The sequence below is a fragment of the Pseudorasbora parva genome, chromosome 3, assembly GCF_024679245.1.
Source record: "Pseudorasbora parva isolate DD20220531a chromosome 3, ASM2467924v1, whole genome shotgun sequence".
Classification (NCBI taxonomy): Eukaryota; Metazoa; Chordata; class Actinopteri; order Cypriniformes; family Gobionidae; genus Pseudorasbora; species Pseudorasbora parva.
The window spans coordinates 15786832-15805288 of NC_090174.1; the positions used below are offsets into that span (position 1 = coordinate 15786832).

The following is an 18457-nucleotide window of genomic DNA, read 5'->3' on the forward strand; positions in this document are numbered from 1 at the left end:
CATGCTACATCATGTGATATATTCAAAAATAGAAGATCGTAACAAACAGTCAAATGGATTTATAATTTAATTAAATTACTTATTTAATAACCAAATATAACCTGTAATACAACACGAACCCCGCCTCAGATCTGTTATTCAGAATGTGTGGACGCACTTCCAAGAGCAACGTGCTGAAGCGTCACCTCAACCCAATTAATTCAAAACGATTTATTAAAATATTGTTTTCATTAATGTTATGTAATGTGACAGTCCCAATCATAGTTATTATTAGTCGTGCGTTGCTGTTTGAACTGCGCGAGCTGAAGCGGATGCGCTGAATTAACACCGGTAAGTTAGGCAAGGTAAGGCACTGAATCTCTTTGTTAGCGCATTATTTAACTAAACAAAAAGCTTCCTATATGAGATTAATCAGATTTATATAAAGTTAACAAAATATTACAAATTATATCTACACAAAATTTTGCGAATGCACAAGTGAACTTGAATTGAGTTGCTGATATTCATATTCAGAATGGGAGACGCGTACACACGCTCCTCCTAGAACGCTCTTAACACGGCACCTTAACCCAATGACTTTACAACCATTTATTAAAATAGTGTTCTCGTTTCTGGTATATAATATGATAGTCCCAATCATCGTTATTATGCATTGCTCTGTATGCGCTAAAGCAGAAGCACTGAATGAAAACCGGTAGCCATCACTGACTGAAGCCACTTGCTAGTGCGTTTTATTTCACTAAAAGAAACGCATCCTGATTCATCACATATATAACGTTACAAAATAAATGTAATATTTCAAATTACTTCAGCACAATCTGATGCGAATGCACAAGTGCACTTGAACTAAGTTACATGCGCGAGTCAGAATGCGTGACTCATGTTGTGCATGTGCTCTTCCTGGATCAATGCAATGAAACACACGGCAAATAAACCTAAATAATTAACAATCACAATGTTTTATTACACTAGTGTTCTCATTAATGTTGTGTAATATGACAGTCCCAATAATAGTCATTATTAGCTGTGCATTGCTGTTGGAGCTGAAGCTGATCACCACCATGCTTTAACTACCGCCTCTAACGTTAATGATTAACCAAATGCGTCCTTATGAGATAAATCAGCTATAGATAGGCCTGCACAATATAAACACAATATTACAACTTACATTTGCACAAAACAAAAGGCTGCGACTGCACATGCAAACTTGCAGTCATGATGAAGGAGTAACTCCAGCTGTAAAATGGTCCCAAATAGAACTGGGGCACGCTCGCATCATTTTTCCTCCCGTTTTGCGGTTGAGCAGCACGCACGCGCATGACCCTGCTTAATCGATGATCGATAAGTCTTATCGATCAAATGTCTTATCGACAATTAATTGATCATCGATTAATCGTTGACATCCCTAATGTACACCAATAATGCGCTTTTTTCCAATGATCAGAGTAAGGAGTTAATCGCAGTAAAATGTTTACATGACTGGAGCAAACCTCTTCACTCCTACATGCAGTTTTTATTTTCGTATTATTTACACATAGCCCAATGCAGAACACAAATGATGAACTAATATACTGTCCACTGTTTTAATTTACGGACGTTAAATAATAAATAGGTTCTTATGGACGTATTTTGTTATTCTGTGCTGTGATGAAGACAGAAATATTATGTCGGTGACTGTAACAGTTTTATACACTACTGTCACGTTATCTGAGCTGTTTCTGGATAAAGGCAGACTGCTGCCGATTAATTGACAGTGAGTCGTGTTGACAGAGTTCAGGGAAAACATCCTAATTTCTGTAATTAAATTTTTGTTTATTTTTGGTTGTATGTGCTATTCTAATTTTGTGAGATACTGAATTTGGGGTTTTCTTTAGATATAAGCTGTAGTAATCAAAATGAACATGCATAATATAAATATTTCGCATAGTGTCTAATGAATTTACATAACGTATGAGATTCACGTTGTAAATTTGAATTATTGAAACTTCCACAATATTCAAATTTTGTGAGACCTACCTGTATTTACTTTGTGCATGTTATGGTTTATTTGAGCTAGCAGATGCTTTTGTCCAAAGTGGCTTACAAATAAAAACAGTACAAAGGTTCGCAATTAATAGCCTAATGAAAATACAATATAAAAGCATAAAAAACCATAACTAATAATAACTATTTAATTTATGCTGAAAATATGTCTTAAGGCCCCTTTTGAAAGACCCAAAACATCTTATGTTGTATTAATGGTATTTTACTTTGTCATAGGAGGAACAAGTAGAAGTGGAGGAGGTGCTCCTCACATTGAAACATATGTACCAGGCAGAATACATTGTGAGGAACAGTGTTGGGCTTTTCACTGGCCAGGTGCAAGAACCAAAATACATGTCCATGGATCATGATGAACGAAGGAAAGCATGGAGGGAGCTGGAGTTGATGAACTGTGATGCCATGGAGCCTTTTACGTTTATTTTTGAAAACCTCCAGGACATGGAAACATTCATGATAATTTGCAAAGACGCCCTCAACCTGAGAGTAAATGCTGGAGTTGGGGTGCACAGTCACCCATATACATTTTGTTAGTGTGGGTGTATCTGGGTGACTGTGCACCCCACACTCTGTGTGAGAGGGAGAGAGTGTGTGTGTGGGAGACGGAGGGAGAGAGACATGTGTGTGTGTGTGTGTGTGTGTGTGTGTGTGTATGTATTTGTACTCATAAATAAAACTTCTGTGTGAACAAATGCTTCTTTCAAGTCATTTACACATAGCAGTCAACATCAAACATTGAAAATAATTTTACACAAGTCATTATAGAAGTATTATTGACATTATGCAAGAGCTGCATTGGTCTGCCATTGTCTGTGATGTTTGTTTGCTGTAATATTTACCAGTAAATAGTAGGTTATAGCAACTTAATTAATTCATAAAACAACAATATTATTATTGTTTTCATTTTAATTTAGTTTCTATTAAATTTCCCACAAATTCTACAGTACAACAGTGATATATTTCTCAAGTAAAACCGAACTTTCATTTTGACGAGTTGCCGTGAATATACCTTTTAGTTTCTGCGTGTTTATGATATGACGGTGGTTTTTCTCAAATGAAACGGTGAAACGCAGATGAAGTGACTCTCAGAGTGGCTCTGGAGATGACAGACATGCGTTTATGTCCTCGTATGAGATGGAATCACACGACTGTCAAGCTCAATTCTTTGTAGGCCTATGGGTTTGAGGTAAACTGCGGATCAGCGCCATTCATACCCACACACACAGGAGTCAGGAGGACACTCAGGATTCGTAGCATAAATAGTTTTTTTTGCTGTTTAATATTCACATAAACTAGTCTATATCACCAGATGCGGTAGGGTATTATGTCCCTTGTCTTCTGTAAACAACATTGAAGGGATTATTTTCCTCATTTAGATTATATAGATAGCCTATATAGATCCATACTAATACAAAATTACTCAATTTAAAGGTTAACTATTAGCAGATATTAATTTTAAAAAACGGCACAAACCGTCTTTGACGGTTGATCATACGTTCATGTAACGACTCACGTCCTTTGCTATTTATTTTGTGTTACATTTAAAAGCATCAAAATAGACATGCTGTTAAATGTAACACAAATATGACGCAAATTGTGCCGCCTTGCCGTCAAGTGTTTCATTTGTACCGATAGTGTAGGAAAACCGTGACGTTTTCTACTACGTAATTATGCGCATGCGTAGAACGGATCGTGCAGGTGGAACGGATCGTGTACCGACAACCCCAATCAATATTTAGAATAAGCAAAATGACGCATCCCGTATCAAACCAATACGGACGCGATGCACAAGATTGCGTTTTAGCGGCGCTTTGCTGCCATAGCGACGGAGTCTCGAGAACATGCGCTGGAAACTTGCGCGCTTTTTTAAAAAAATGTCGAGCTCGCGTCCACAGTTTGAACGCAAGAGGGTTTCCAGATATAGGGCTGAATAGAAAAAAAAGGTATCATGAGTGGGTCTGTCCAGTAACTTAAGATGAACCTAAGACAAACTGCACCCTTTGCAGAGAAGCATTTCAGTGTCTCAGACTGTCTGACTGAAAGCATGCGATGACAGACACATCCGTGAACTAAAGGTAGGCCTATTGTTTTTTTAATGGATAATATAATATTTCATACATTATCAGAGCTTGGCAGACTTATTTTTCTAGATATTAGAACGGTTAAATAATAGATTATAGCATATTAATGTTATCAATTTATCATTTAGCAGTTTGATATTTAAAAAATATTTAGATTAAAATGGGACAAATAATTACATAATAATATAGTCATAATAGTAAATTAATAAAGAGGATTAAACATTTTTGAATTTCAGAATAGTCAGTAAAGTGGTTACTGGTTCAGAATGACTGCTTAAAGAGACAGTGCACCCAAAAATGAAAAATCTGTCATAATTTCCTCACCCTCAAGTTGTTCCAAACCTGTATGCATTTCTTTATGTAGAATACATATGAAGACACATTCCTACCATGGAAGTCAATGTTGCCCCCAAAGCAAACATTTGGTTACAAACGTTCTTCAAAATATATTCTTTTATGTTCAACAGAACGAAGAAACTCATACAGGTTTGGAACATCATGAGGGAGAGTAAATGATGACAGAAATTTCATTTTTGGCTGAACTATCCCTTTAAAGTACACCAATACAGGCTACTAAAGAGATCTTTAGAAATAAATAAAATAATCAAAAATAAAATACTTTAAAATGTGTTCTGTTGCAAGTTTACATACTTGATTCCATGTTTATTGTTGAGCTGCTGTCATTGTTTCATTGTCACTCTTATCACTCTTTAACTCTTTAACTAAGTTCATAAATTATTTTCAAAAGCGGATTCAAAACTGATTTGGAAAAAAAAAACATACACACAAAATAACTTATTTTTCAATATAAAAAGTAATTGTGGACTGGATATTTTTTGACCTTTTATCACAGTCTTGGACATGTCAAAGATTAGTAACAACACTGGCTCTGATGCATTGTTAGTTTGTGTGCAGCATCAGATTTACATTTTTTGAATCCCTCATTTATATGCAGTTATTATACTCTATACAAATGCCAGAAACTAAGCTTCTTTTTTTTTCTTCAGCACAGGCCTATCTAAAGGGTTAATGGTGCCACCTGGTTATCAACTGTAAAAATTACACATTTTACCTCTTCCCAACTGGGAAAACCACCAACAATCAAGAATTCATGATTATATGGTGTCATGGCTTTCCAATAATTTTTTTGTGGCTATAATGGAAGTCAATGGGGCAAAAACAGCCATGAACAGTAAATGAGGGAGAAAAAAATCTGATGCTGCACAAAAACTAACAATGCATCAAAGCTAAAGTTGTTACAAATCTTTGACATGCCCAAGACTTTTATATATGTATTTTATATTTAAAATAAGTCTTTTTGTGTGTAAAGAAGTTAACGTTAGAAGACGAAGACTACTGGTAAGTAAATAAGTCAAAAAATATTTTTTAGTAAAAGACGACGCAGAATTATGTGTCGTGACGTGCTACAGGCCGGTTTACTACACCAGTAGAATACAATTCTGAAATTATGGTTTCTAGTTTTGGTGTGCCACCCCAAGATTTTAAGTGGCCCCATCTGGCCACCCCTATGAAACATTTCTGGAGGCGCCACTGGCTTCTTCTGACCCTAAAATTTACAACTCTAACTCTAGATTTTTAATTCTACATACTCAAAATTCGGCTTAAACCTTCAGACTGTTTTGACTGTTTTTCGGAGTTATGGTTTTCCTAAAAATTTCCGATCAAATCTCGGAAAAACTCCCACTGACTTTCATTGACAATGTTCAGATTTTCAAACTGTCCAACTGTCAAAAATTCAAAATTAAACACTGAAGCCTAGACTCAATCAAACTGCCATTCTATGAACTATATCTAGTCATTGAGACTCATTTAAACTTATTTATCTTATGTCTATTTCTATCATCATTCTCACACACTCTCAATGACTCATTCACTCTCTCTCTTTCTCTCTCTCTCACATACAAGTGAGAGAGAGAATACCCTAGCATCCAGGTAGCAACACCCTAGCAACCACAGAGTACCATAGCATCCACCCTGAGTACCCTAGCAACTACATAGCAACTACCCCAAGTGGCCTAGCAACCACATAGCAATACCTTAGCAACCACCCAAGTATCTTAGCAACCATACAGCAACACCCTGGCATCCACCTTGAGTACCCTAGCAACCATTTATCATTTTTTCTCTTTATCTATCATAAGTTTGTCTATCTACTCATCATTCTCACTCACTCACTGAACACCCTAGCATCCACATAGCAACCACTGAGTACCATAGCGACCACCCTAAGTAATAATAATATATTTTATTTATAATTTACTTTTCATTCCAAAGAATCTAAAAGTGCAAAGTACCCTTGCAACTGCATAGCAACCACATAGAATAGTCAAGTCACAACAAGTCAACTTTATTTATATAGCGCTTTTACAATGACGATTGTTTCAAAGCAGCATCAGTGTTAAACAGGATATTACTGCAACAAAAATTTGATTTGGCTGTACAGTCGCTCTAGAGAATTCGGTGGTTATCAGCTTATTTAATCATATAGCACCAATTAAGGCAGATCACTGATATAGTTGGTATTGTTAATTTAGTAATTCATTTTATCTGGATATTTAGTCGCAATTTGTGTCCCCAATATATAGAATACCCTAGCAAACCACATAGCAACACCATAGCAACCACATCAAGTAACTTAGCAACCACAAAGCAACACCCTAGCAACCACCCAGAGTGTCCTAGCAACAGCATAGCAACCATATTGAGCACCTTAGCAACCGCATAGCAACCAATCAATCAATCAATCTATCTATCTATTTTTTTCTGACAGACTGTATTGACTTCAAAATCGTCAAACTTGAAATGTTTAAATTAACTTTTTTCTAACTTTCTGGTCTATCTTTCTCAAGCCAACTTCAAATTTTGTTTACAAACTTTACTTCTCTTGTTTCCAATTAGCACTGTAAAGCAGCTTTGAAACAATCTGTATTGTAAAAAGCGCTATATTAATGAGATGACTTGACTGCATAAATGACAATTGTCCTAAGCAACATATTCTTATATAGCTACGCTAGTTGTATATTTTTTTTAATACTCTGTGGTCGGTCTACTTACCACCTTACAAAACAATTCAAATCAATATTTCAAGCCCATTTAGTTATTTATTTGATAACTGTGCATAAAATAAGCAGGATAATGTAGTCAGTCATTTTCCCACAAAAAATAAAGATTGTATGCATCACAGTACAAGGGAAATGGCTACTACCTTGGTAAAACAAAACGTTTTATTACCACTTATTTATTGACTTGTTAATAGCAATTTGCTGTGGAAAATGTTCCGAATGGGTCTTGTCAATCTATGTCTTGCTGGCCTGGTCCAGCTTTCACATTATAGGTGGGTCCGTATCGGTTCCAGTTAGTACATTTATTGCATTTCTTGGTTCTGCATGGGTCCAGGTCCAACTTTTAAATAATAGACGGGTACAGTGGTATGTCTCCTGAAAATATCGTAAGCCTAAGTTGATCGTAGAACAATTGGTCTTTATGATCAACTTAGGCTTACGATGCTTTTGAGAAACACAGCTCAGGTCGGTTATATGTAGCACATTTATGGTCTCTTCAGGGTTTAGGACCCGTGAAGACCTCTATATTGAATTACTAACTTAGTTGCTGCCATTGAAGAACATTTAAATTGAACTAGAGTGCTGTTTTAGACTCTTAGTAGCTATGAAGACAGTGAGGAGGTTCACTGGGGATTGGAGTTGAGCCATGCAGTCAACAAAGATGTCATGAATTGTAATTACAACAAAAAAAAATCGAGGAATAATACACCTGCATCCAACTTAGGTTATTGGCATTTTGAGATTTGTGATCCAATTATCGTGGTGTAGCACAGAGAGCATTGTGAATCGACTTAAGGAGCAGCAAAGCTGCATTAAAGTGTGATCTTAAAGCAACACATTGAGCTGATAGTGCACCCACTCTCCATTTCTCTAGTGAATACGCATGTGTGTGGGTGTGCAGCAGAGGGAGGATGTCAGAAGAACTAAACCTCACCTTAAAATAGCCTGTTTTTGCAAATAGCTGATATTTTCCATGAGCTGTTATCAAGGAACCATAGCTTGAACCTCTCTGGAAAGGAAACACAACACTAACAATCATTCAAGACAAAGCAATTATATGCAAGTTTCATTTTTCATTTTACCTTTGCATCTCACATGATCAGTCACAATTTGCTATACCATAAAATAGTCTTGGTATAGCATTTTAATCTAAAAATAGTGTATTTTTTCTGGTTTATGTTTTTTTTTTTTTAATTCCAGGACTTCAATGTGACAATTTTGGACCCCATTATATTTAAGGTGACTAGATAAAAAAAGAGATCTGATATCTGATTTGCTTCACACACAAAAAGCTTTTTCCAAAGGCTAATGAAACTGACTTTAGCTTGATTGAGCCAAAGTCGCAAACTGATTATTAATAACCAGAATAAAAAAGAAAAATGTCTTGAACAGTTAAGAATTAGAAATAATTGTATGAGAAAAAAAAAGAAAAAAACATTAGAAGCTTTATTTAAATAGCATCAGGGAAGTAGAATGAATCATACATTCATTCCAATGATGTGGAACATATTGGAAAGGGACTCCAAAATGTGTAATACTGTATACGGCAGCCTGGAAAATGCATTGGCCTTCAAAACGCATGTTCCAAGTATGAGGCCAAAAAAAAAAAAAAAAACTAATAAAATCCACTGTATATGTATCTGTGTGTGTGTTGATGTTTTTCTATCCCGGTGAGGACTTGCACACTGACTTATGGGGACTCATGTCTCCATGGGGACCTAAATCGAGGTCCCCATGAGGAGATGAGCGTATAAATCATACAGAATTAGTTTTTTTGGAAATGTAATAATGCAGAAAGTTTTCTGTGATGGGGAAGGGTTAGTGTTAAGGGGATAGGATATACAGTTATTCCAGTATAAAAGTGTGTGTGTGTGTGTGTGTGTGTGTGTGTGTGTGTGTGTGTGTGTGTGTGTGTGTGTGTGTGTGTGTGTGTGTGTGTGTGTGTGTGTGTGTGTGTGTGTGTGTGTGTGTGTGTGTGTGTGTGTGTGTGTGTGTGTGGGCTGGTAATCCCTCCGTTATGGGGACAAAATGTCCCCACAAAGATGGCAATATCCGAAATCCTTGTCCTTGTGGGGACATTTTTAGGTCCCCATGAGGAAAACATCTTATAAATCACACAGAAGGAGTTTTTTTGAGAAAGTAAAAATGCAGAATGTTTCCTGTGATGGGTAGGTTTAGGGGCAGGGGCAGTGTAAGGGGATAGTATGTACAGTTTGTACAGTATGAAATCTATTACGCCTATGGAAAGTCCCCATAAAACATGGAAACACGACGTGTGTGTGTGTGTGTGTGTGTGTGTGTGTGTGTGTGTGTGTGTGTGTGTAGGTGTGTGTGTGTGTGTGTGTGTGTGTGTGTGTGTGTTGGTGGGGGGATCCTTGTGAGAAAAAAACAGCTTATAAATCATACAGAATTATGCAAATTTAAAAAGGCAGAAATCTGGGTAGGTATAGGGGCAGGGAATAGAAAATACAGTTTGAAAAGTATAAAAATCATGTCTATGGAAGGTCCCCATCCATAGATACAGGGTAAGGTTTGATTAGGAGACCAGATGGCCAGACTGGAGCTCATTTGAACAATTGGTTAATATGAGTCTGCTACTATAAAACTGAGCAACCTTCAACAAACTAAACAACATTAGTCAAGAATGTGTGAACTCTAATGATACTGATCTTTTCTGCGTTAATTTCTTCAAATTATCTTATAACGTCAGTTATATCTTACATGATTGGCCTTATACCCATTTTAAACAATATTTTGGCAAATGAACAGACCCAGATTTGTGTGTTATGAATTTATATTTTCTAAAATTTAAAGAGAAAGAGAATTCAGTTTAATATAATCAAGCTAGCTTTTGGGACCAGCTAACTGACTAAGCCATCATTGTAATTCCCAAGGAATCTAGTTTTAAATGGACATTGAAAAACAGTGCCAGGGATTACAGCCAAGTCCAAAAAGGCATTTTTATGAGATAAATTAAAACCATATGGACTGAAACAGAAGGGAACCTCTTTTATTTAACATTGTTTAAACAAAAACAGAAACACAAAAACATGTCATCTTAAAAATATAGATTTGATCTTTTATATATATATATATATATATATATGTGTGTATTTAAAATACATTTTAGGGCTAAGAGGTGACCAACTGGAAAACAAATCAGTTTTTATGCAGCTTTATTCAAGATATGAAAATACCAGTGAGCGCTTGTACCTGGGAAAGAGTGAGACGGCTGCCTGCACGTTTGTGATATTTGTTGGGACTTTCAAACTGCAATTCCTCCCATCGTATCCTCCAAAGCATCCCAGCTAACTCCTTTTCCAACTTCAGTTTCCTAGAAAAGAGCAGATCGTATTCAAGAAGGGCAAACAGTGTTTTGGCACAAGTAGATGCTGAACTAGATTTTGACATTTTCCAGTGTTTAACATGGGTGTAAAGGTGTTTTCAGTGTTGTTATGTGGTTGCTAAAATGTTCCAAGTGGTTGTTAGGGCAGTGCTAGGAGGTTGCTAAAGTGTTCTTGATGGTTGCTTGTTTTATTGTAAACTGATTAATTTTAGCTATTAATCTTGTCTGTATATCATAAACAGTGCAGGACAAGTGATGGGATAAAGTTTAATACTTCGGGGTAAGGATTTTGAAAAAGTATTATAAGAGTGATATGTGCCTTTGTAAGCACCATGAAAATGTTTTGGAAATAGCATTTCATTTCACACAATTAGTTTAAATAACCCTTAGACTAAAGGTTCATTGCTATGTAACATTAAACTAAGATGGAAACAATTTTTGCAGAAGGCTGAGTTGAAGTTTGATTGGCCGATAAAATGAAGCCAATCTTAGGGTCACTGATGTTGCGCCCTTACCAGCATATTATTTTTAAACTCAAGTAAACCAAGCAGTCCAGCCAACCATGTGGATACATACATGGGCAACTACCAAGTGAATCAACACATCTGGAGGAACTCTCTGAGGAGCAGCTATTTCTCAACAGCTTCTATTCACAGCAAAGATTGCTTTTTTTATTACAAATCAATCTCTGAATGTTTCACTGATGTGGTCTGAGAGTTGCGAAAGGAGGATATCAATGAAGAGAAGCGTAATTACGTTTCAGAGCACTCAAAACAAAGTATGAGAAAATAAAGCAACCCCCACACATTCCACTACAATCTAAAAGGTGTAAAACACTTCCAGATGGCAGAATGTAAGTACTGCAGCGTCTGCATTTCAACAGGGTTTTACTCGTTTTTAGAGCCACCCTGGTAAGCCCCAAAACAAGCACCTTTATTTGTTTTTGTAGACCAGATTTTGGAGGCAGAGAGGTGGAAAAAACCTCGGCAGGGTCTTCAAATTAAAGAGCCAGGCTCAAAAATTTATGCTCAGCCGTTTGCCAAAGGGAAAATCCTTGTTATAAAATGTCAAAATTCTATGAAGCGTTGACTGAAGGGAACATCGTAGATTGGAAACAGTTTGATTGAGTGGCAAGCAGTTTATATCACAGCAGTAGAAATATCCTGAATAAACCATACAAATAAAGTATAGGAAAATTAATCCAAACTGCTTCTATTTTGAAAGCTTGCTGGCATTGCTCCATATTTGATGTGGTCAGAGTGTGCTAACTCTTATTAATATAAACCTTTTCACATTGAAGTTGTTTTCCGATCAATGTCACTCACTGAAAGTGTATATGTGGCAGTTTTTAACTTAAAAGAATAGGTCATCCATAAAAATTCATGGTGTTTCAAATCTGTAGGACTTTCTTTCCTCTGTGGAACACAAAAGGACAGTTCTCTTTCATAGGTTCACTCTGCTGCATAGTGACGCATTAGGGGAACGCCCTCTGGGTGTGCCGATTGTCTGAAGCCCTTATATAATCATGCCAATTGATGGAGTTTAGTCGCTGGTAAGTGCGTTAAAGGGTTAGTTCACCCAAAAATGAAATTGATGTCTTTAATGACTCACCCTAATGTTGTTCCACACCCGTAAGACCTCCGTTTATCTTCAGAAGACAGTTTAAGATATTTTATATTTAGTCACAGAGCATATGCAGTCTATGCACAGCACACTGTACTGTCCATGTCCAGAAAGCTAATAAAAACATTATCAAAGTAGTCCATATGTAACATCAGTTGGTAGATTAGAATCTCTTGAAGCATCGAAAATTCATTTTGGTCCAAAAATAACAAAAACTTTGACTTTATTCAGCTTCAGTCTGCTCTTTCGCGTTTGTTTTCAAACCTCAAATAAAGATTCAAATCTAATCCTAATCAACCAACTGATGTCACATATGGACTACTTTGATGATGTTTTTATTAGCTTTCTGGACATGGACAGTATAGTGTGCATAGACTGCATATGCTATGTGACTAAATATAAAATATCTTAAACTGTGTTCTGAAGATAAACGGAGGTCTTACAGGTGTGCAACTTCATTAGCTTGAGTCATTAATGACATCAATTTCATTTTTGGGTGAACTAACCCTTTAAGTACATGGGTTTTGCTCACACGTGCGAGGCGGTTCAGGGCACTTCAAATGTAGATTTTGCAAGAATCTCCTTCTCAAAACCCTTTGTACGAGGCTCACGCTTTTTGAGAAGTAGTCATCCCAAAAGGAATAGGGAGTCTTCAAGTACTTCCACCTCTCAGCCTAGAGAGCACCTTTTGTACAGGAGGGATTCTCCTCCAGGAAGGAACGACCAGGGTCATCCCCCACCTGCCACGGTTTGGGGAGCTTGTGGCCGTCCATTTCCAAGCCAAAGAAGTCACAGACGTCTCGAGCTGAAGCGGTTCGGAAGCAGGCCCCCCGCTCCAGCTCTCCAGAGTCATTCCTGACCCTCTGGTCAAGGAAAGGAGAGCTGTGCCCGATGTACGGGGCTGGGTCAGACCGCACAAACGTTTCTGCCTGCCTCCGGTTGCTCTCCTAATTCCAGTCCCGTCACATTCGCTGCCAAGCGCGTTTCGATGTGTGGGGTTTGGCTCAAACCACACCTCCGGCATCAGAGAAAGGAGACGTTTTAGACTTTCTCCCCTTACGTCCATCGAGTCGAGCCACGGCTCCCTGTATAATAGGAGACATAGTCTGTTCTCTCCAGGGGTTAGCAAACCTCCAATCTTCTACCCAGGCCAGGGAAGTTCTCACTCCGCATCCGGATGCCAAGGGCTCTCCGTTGAGGTCAAACGTACCCCCTACCAAGGTCTTTTGCTGGCCTTGACCTCTCAGTTAGCGAGACTTGTTTGAATTTTGCTCCTGGGTTAGTTAAGGTCTCTTTAAGACCAGAGCCGGGTTATGTTGTCAGAGGACAAAAGGTTGATGAAAGTAACAAGATGTTTTACAGTTATAAGAACCAAGGGCTATTAAGCTCCAAAAAAATTACAAAAAGCACCACAAAAGTAGTCCATCTCATTTTAACTTGCCTGAAATCATACAATTTCATATAATATCTCAAATACAAACTTAAATACTCCTCAAACATTAATACAATGAAAGCCATTTAGCATCTCCTTTGCCACTACTTTCAAATTTGTTTTAACACATTTCAGTGAATAAGGATTAAAATGTTGATCTGCTACTAGCATAAAGTTGTTGTATTTTTGTAAATTTATTTCTTAAAAGGTCATGAAACCCCAAAACACATTTTCTTAGTGAGTAAACATATGCACAGGCTACCACCAAGAGGCAATTTCATTCAGTTTCATGCTCCCGGGTTGTAGAGCAACGTTGATGCAACGTCATGGAATCTTATAAAATCTGATAAAAAAGCTTTTGAATGTGAAAATGATCAAATTTTCGATAGCACATGAAGGCAGCATGATGCTGTCCTCAAGTGCTATCGGAAATTTCCTACATCCAACTTCTGAAGTCGTGATTACGATCTCATCACATTCAAATTTTGACTAGAGAGGGCGTTCATTCGTTTTTTGTTTTTTTTACATAGGAAACTAGAATTTATGATAATTCCAATAGCACATGAAGGCAGTATATAAAATATATATCCAATATATAAAAATGTATAGCATATCAGCTATACTATAGCAATCTGTGGTTAATACCTATAATAATTAATCATAATAGTTAACAGAACAAATGTGTTACATCAACATATACGTTCAGGCTAAGGCAATACATAATTGCAAGACTCTACACATATTTGGTTTGGTCATGATTTCCATGTAAAAACTTTTTTAAAAAACACACACACACACACAAAAACAATGGTTCCTCAAATTTGCACAGCATTACGGTGATGCTTTTAAATGTTACATTCTCTGTTACTGTTACCCATGCCAACAGTAACTCCTGTAGCACCAATATTATTCAATGTTTCATTAATAATAATGAAATCTTGCAACTCAAACACATGATAGAAATGTCAAGGTCATGAATTTGATTTCCAGGAAACCCTCAAAAATGTTTACCTGTTTACACTGTTACTTGTTATTTATATTTTCTGTTGTGTCAAATAATTGTGTGTACTGTATGTCTGATTGGGTATTATTAAACATAATTTCCATTTTACAGTCTTTTTATTTTTTTTATTTTTTTTTAACGGAGTTCAGATGAATGAATGACAAGTCCAAGAATAAGTCTACCTCTGCTGCAACTGCAATATTTATTCTAGTATGAGGAGCTAACATCAATATTTGTCTCAAAGTGTTGACTATACTGGAATTGAGCCCACCCATGAGTCAACTTCTACAATTCCCCTTTCCATAAGATGTCGTTCCAGACTATTCAGTAGTATACTCTATGATTTTATTAAAAAAGGAAACTGAATTTCTCAAATAAACTGAACAAATATATGAAATGTATGAAAAGTGTATCTCTTATGTGCTTCATTGCTTATTAAATCCTGACAATATGTATGTATGAGACATTAAAAAAAATCTACCTGATTTCTGTGCAGACATGCATGGAAACATCATGTTTAACAAATAACAGGAGCATTATTTAAAGGGTATAAAGCACACCGTTTCTGCCAATCTCATGTTAATCCTGAGTATCTGTAAAGTAGTATTGCATCCTTCATATCTCCGAAGAGTCTTTAGCTTTATCATATTTATAAAAGACAGAACCGCTTTACTGATTCTTTCCAAAAACAGCCAAGCTCATCCAGGCGTGTGGTGGGCTTCTTTAGTGACATTGTTGATTTTGTGATCTAATTGTCCCATAACCCGAACAAAGGACATTGATGCGCATGTGGTTGCTCTCGCTCTGTTTGATGTGTGCACGTGCTCATCCGGGAGAAGTGCCCATACAAGGAATTCTGCCCTTTATGAAGTCATACTGAAACATATTAAAATCCTGAATAAGTAAATCGGGCACAGAAATAGTTCATCATACGGCCAACTTGTTTTTTGACATTTTTGCCATGTTTAATTAGCATGAGAATCCATCTCTTTAACATTGTAAATTAAGTCAGAATGCATGAAATAGCATTAGAATAACAAACCTTCAGCTTGAAACAAAAGTTTTGCACTGATTTAAATTCAAACTTGTAGAGCTGTAACAATAATGCAAAAACCATAGTACACTGCTTTCTATTTATTGTGTTCTATTTATTTGCTCCTGTCTGTATATTATTCAACCCTTAAAATTATGATTTACATTTAATCATTTAGCAGACTCTTTTATCCAAAGCCACTTACAAATCAAATCAAATCACCTTTATTTATATAGCGCTTTTTACAAGTCCAATTGTTTCAATGCAGCTTAAACGTGTTAACAGGAAGATAAGGCAACAGAATTTTATTCGGCTGTACAGCCGTTCTGATGAAAACGGTGATGTTATCCAGCTCATTTCAAATATCATATAGAGTCAATTCGGGCAGTACAGTAATATAGTTAAAATTTAGGTGTCGAACTGAGCAAGCCAAAAGCCAAAGGCAGTGGTAGCAAAGAACCAAACGAGGAGAGCAATAGAAGCAATCAAACCAACAACAGGGCAACAATATGTAAATGCCGTGACCAATCCCAGTAATTCCATTGTACATGTAGCAAAGCTTCCTCGTCTACTTATTCCTCTCTCTCTCTCTCTCTCTCTCTCTCTCTCTCTCTCTCTCTCTCTCTCTCTCTCTCTCTCTCTCTCTCTCTCTCTCTCTCTCTCTCTCTCTCTCTCTCTCTCTCTCTCTCTCTCTCTCTCTCTCTCTCTCTCTATATATATATATATATATATATATTATAGAATAGTAGCTGTCTTTTTCTTTGGGAATGACAGAGAATCAAGGAATGTATAGATAGGGCTTGCTCAGCAGCTCCAGTACTGAAATATGACAATCAGTGCAAAAATTGGATCCTGCCTTTGCCTTCACAAGCTGAGAGTGAAAAGATCAAAGTTGAAGCTTCCAATAAAGTTAAACTTTTGACAATACATCTGTGATTTTTTTTGTCAGTGTACAACTTTATGCAACCAAAATTTTTGTAATAGCACAAGTGTTAGTATTATTGGGTCAAATATTGTCGAAAAAGTTGCACCTTCAGCAGATAGATGAAAAAGGCTAAAGACTCAGCAGCTCGGGTTGAGTTAGGCAGGTCATTCCACCAGTTTGGAACAGTCCGAGAGTGATTTTGTGTCTCTTTGGGGTGGCACTACAAGGCGCCGTTCACTTGCAGAACGTAAGCTTAGGGCACATTGGTCTGAAGTGAGTTTAAGTATAGGGGTGAAGAGCCAGTGGTTGTTCTGAAGGAAAACATCAGTGCCTTGAATTTGATGTGCGTGGCAATTTGCAATCAGTGCAATTTTATGAAGAGAAGTGTGACATTATATACTGCAGATCTTAAAGGAGTCAGATTATATAAAGCCTGTACAATTAATACTTTACATTTCACTTTTTTTTTATTCCAGTCAAAATTTCATCACACAAGTATGTATTGTAAAAAAAATATTTGTTCTAGTTCATTACTATTATTATTATTTAGGGCAACACTGATATTACAGTTAGCTTATACAATTCTGAATTTTATAAATGCTGAATATAGGTATCACAACATTATTCTGTACTTTACAAGAAAGTGATATTCATTTTTAGATTGGCTGAAGATTATAAATTGTGTGTTAGGCTGAATTATTATTATTTATTTTTTAATTATCTTCAATTAAATTATAGCAAATAGGGGAAATTATCATTAATTATATATTCAATATTAGCTGATATAGTAGTGATATAACATGCATCCCTATTATTATTATTTATTATAATTATTTTCATAATTATCTTATTTAATTATATTATGCTGTAAGATATTGAAAAGATTATAAAACTTTCAGAACACGTTTTTTTTTTTTTAAATCCATTCCATACAATTCCACCGATCTGCTCCCAAAATCAGCTTTGAAAACGCAACGTCCACAGATTCCGCCTGGGTCCAGTCATAATTGAGGCAATGAGGTCAACAGCACAGCCTGAAATTTGTTGAAAATATCAGCTGACCAAGTGTAACAAGCAGTGAAATATTTAGACTATCTGCAATTGTCTCAGAAACAGACATACTTTCCAGATTTCACTCAAACAACTGCTGAGCGGTTGCTCTGGCAACAATCATGTAAATTCCACTCTGGCACCTATAGATGCTTTTCCCGTAAATCCTCTGAAAAAAAGAAACAGCTGCGAGTTCTAGCATGTCTTCTTCCTGCAAACCATTAAATAACACCTCTCTAGGGTATTCCACGTGTTGTCATTAATCTGAAAACTAAAATAATTACAGTAAAGCTTGTAGTAAAAAAAGAATGTACCTGTAGATTAGAAAACTGGAGATTCCGAAAATGATGAGAGCCAGTCCAGACCCAACTGCCACTATTCCAAGTACAGGAAGATGATCTGGGAATTAAAATAATAATTATATAAAACAAAACTGACTTTTTGGGTACACTGAGTAAGACCTCACAAACAATAATTCGGGCCCGCTGATATAGCATTTATTTATGTAAACTGCCTGCATTTAAGCACTTGATTCACTAAAAATCTGCGATGAACGCAGCTTGCAAAGTGATCTTGCAGGTCTATTCTGAGTGCCAGGTTGTAAAGGATGCAGCAGATTAAATCTATCTATAAATCTAGACACCTTAATCAGCCTTTTAAAAATGCTGAAAGTGAGCTCATCGACATCTGGAAATATGCCAAGTTACACCACTCTTCTCCACCATTTGATGAATCACTACAGCTACTATGAATAGAGAAGGTACACAAACATATTTTTCAACACTCTAAAAAGTAATTCAGAGGACCTGTTACCACAACTTAAATAAATGAAAGCACTGTA

At 36.5% G+C, this 18457-nt stretch overlaps 1 protein-coding gene across 1 annotated transcript in view; it reads right to left on the reverse strand.

Moving 5' to 3' along the window:
* The window catches only part of npr2 (natriuretic peptide receptor 2), a 72949-nt gene that overhangs the window by 30206 nt on the left and 24286 nt on the right, over window positions 1-18457 (reverse strand). Inside the window, 3 exon segments of the mRNA XM_067437918.1 lie at window positions 8139-8213; window positions 10418-10538; window positions 17931-18015. Coding sequence (XP_067294019.1) covers window positions 8139-8213; window positions 10418-10538; window positions 17931-18015 — 281 coding nt within the window.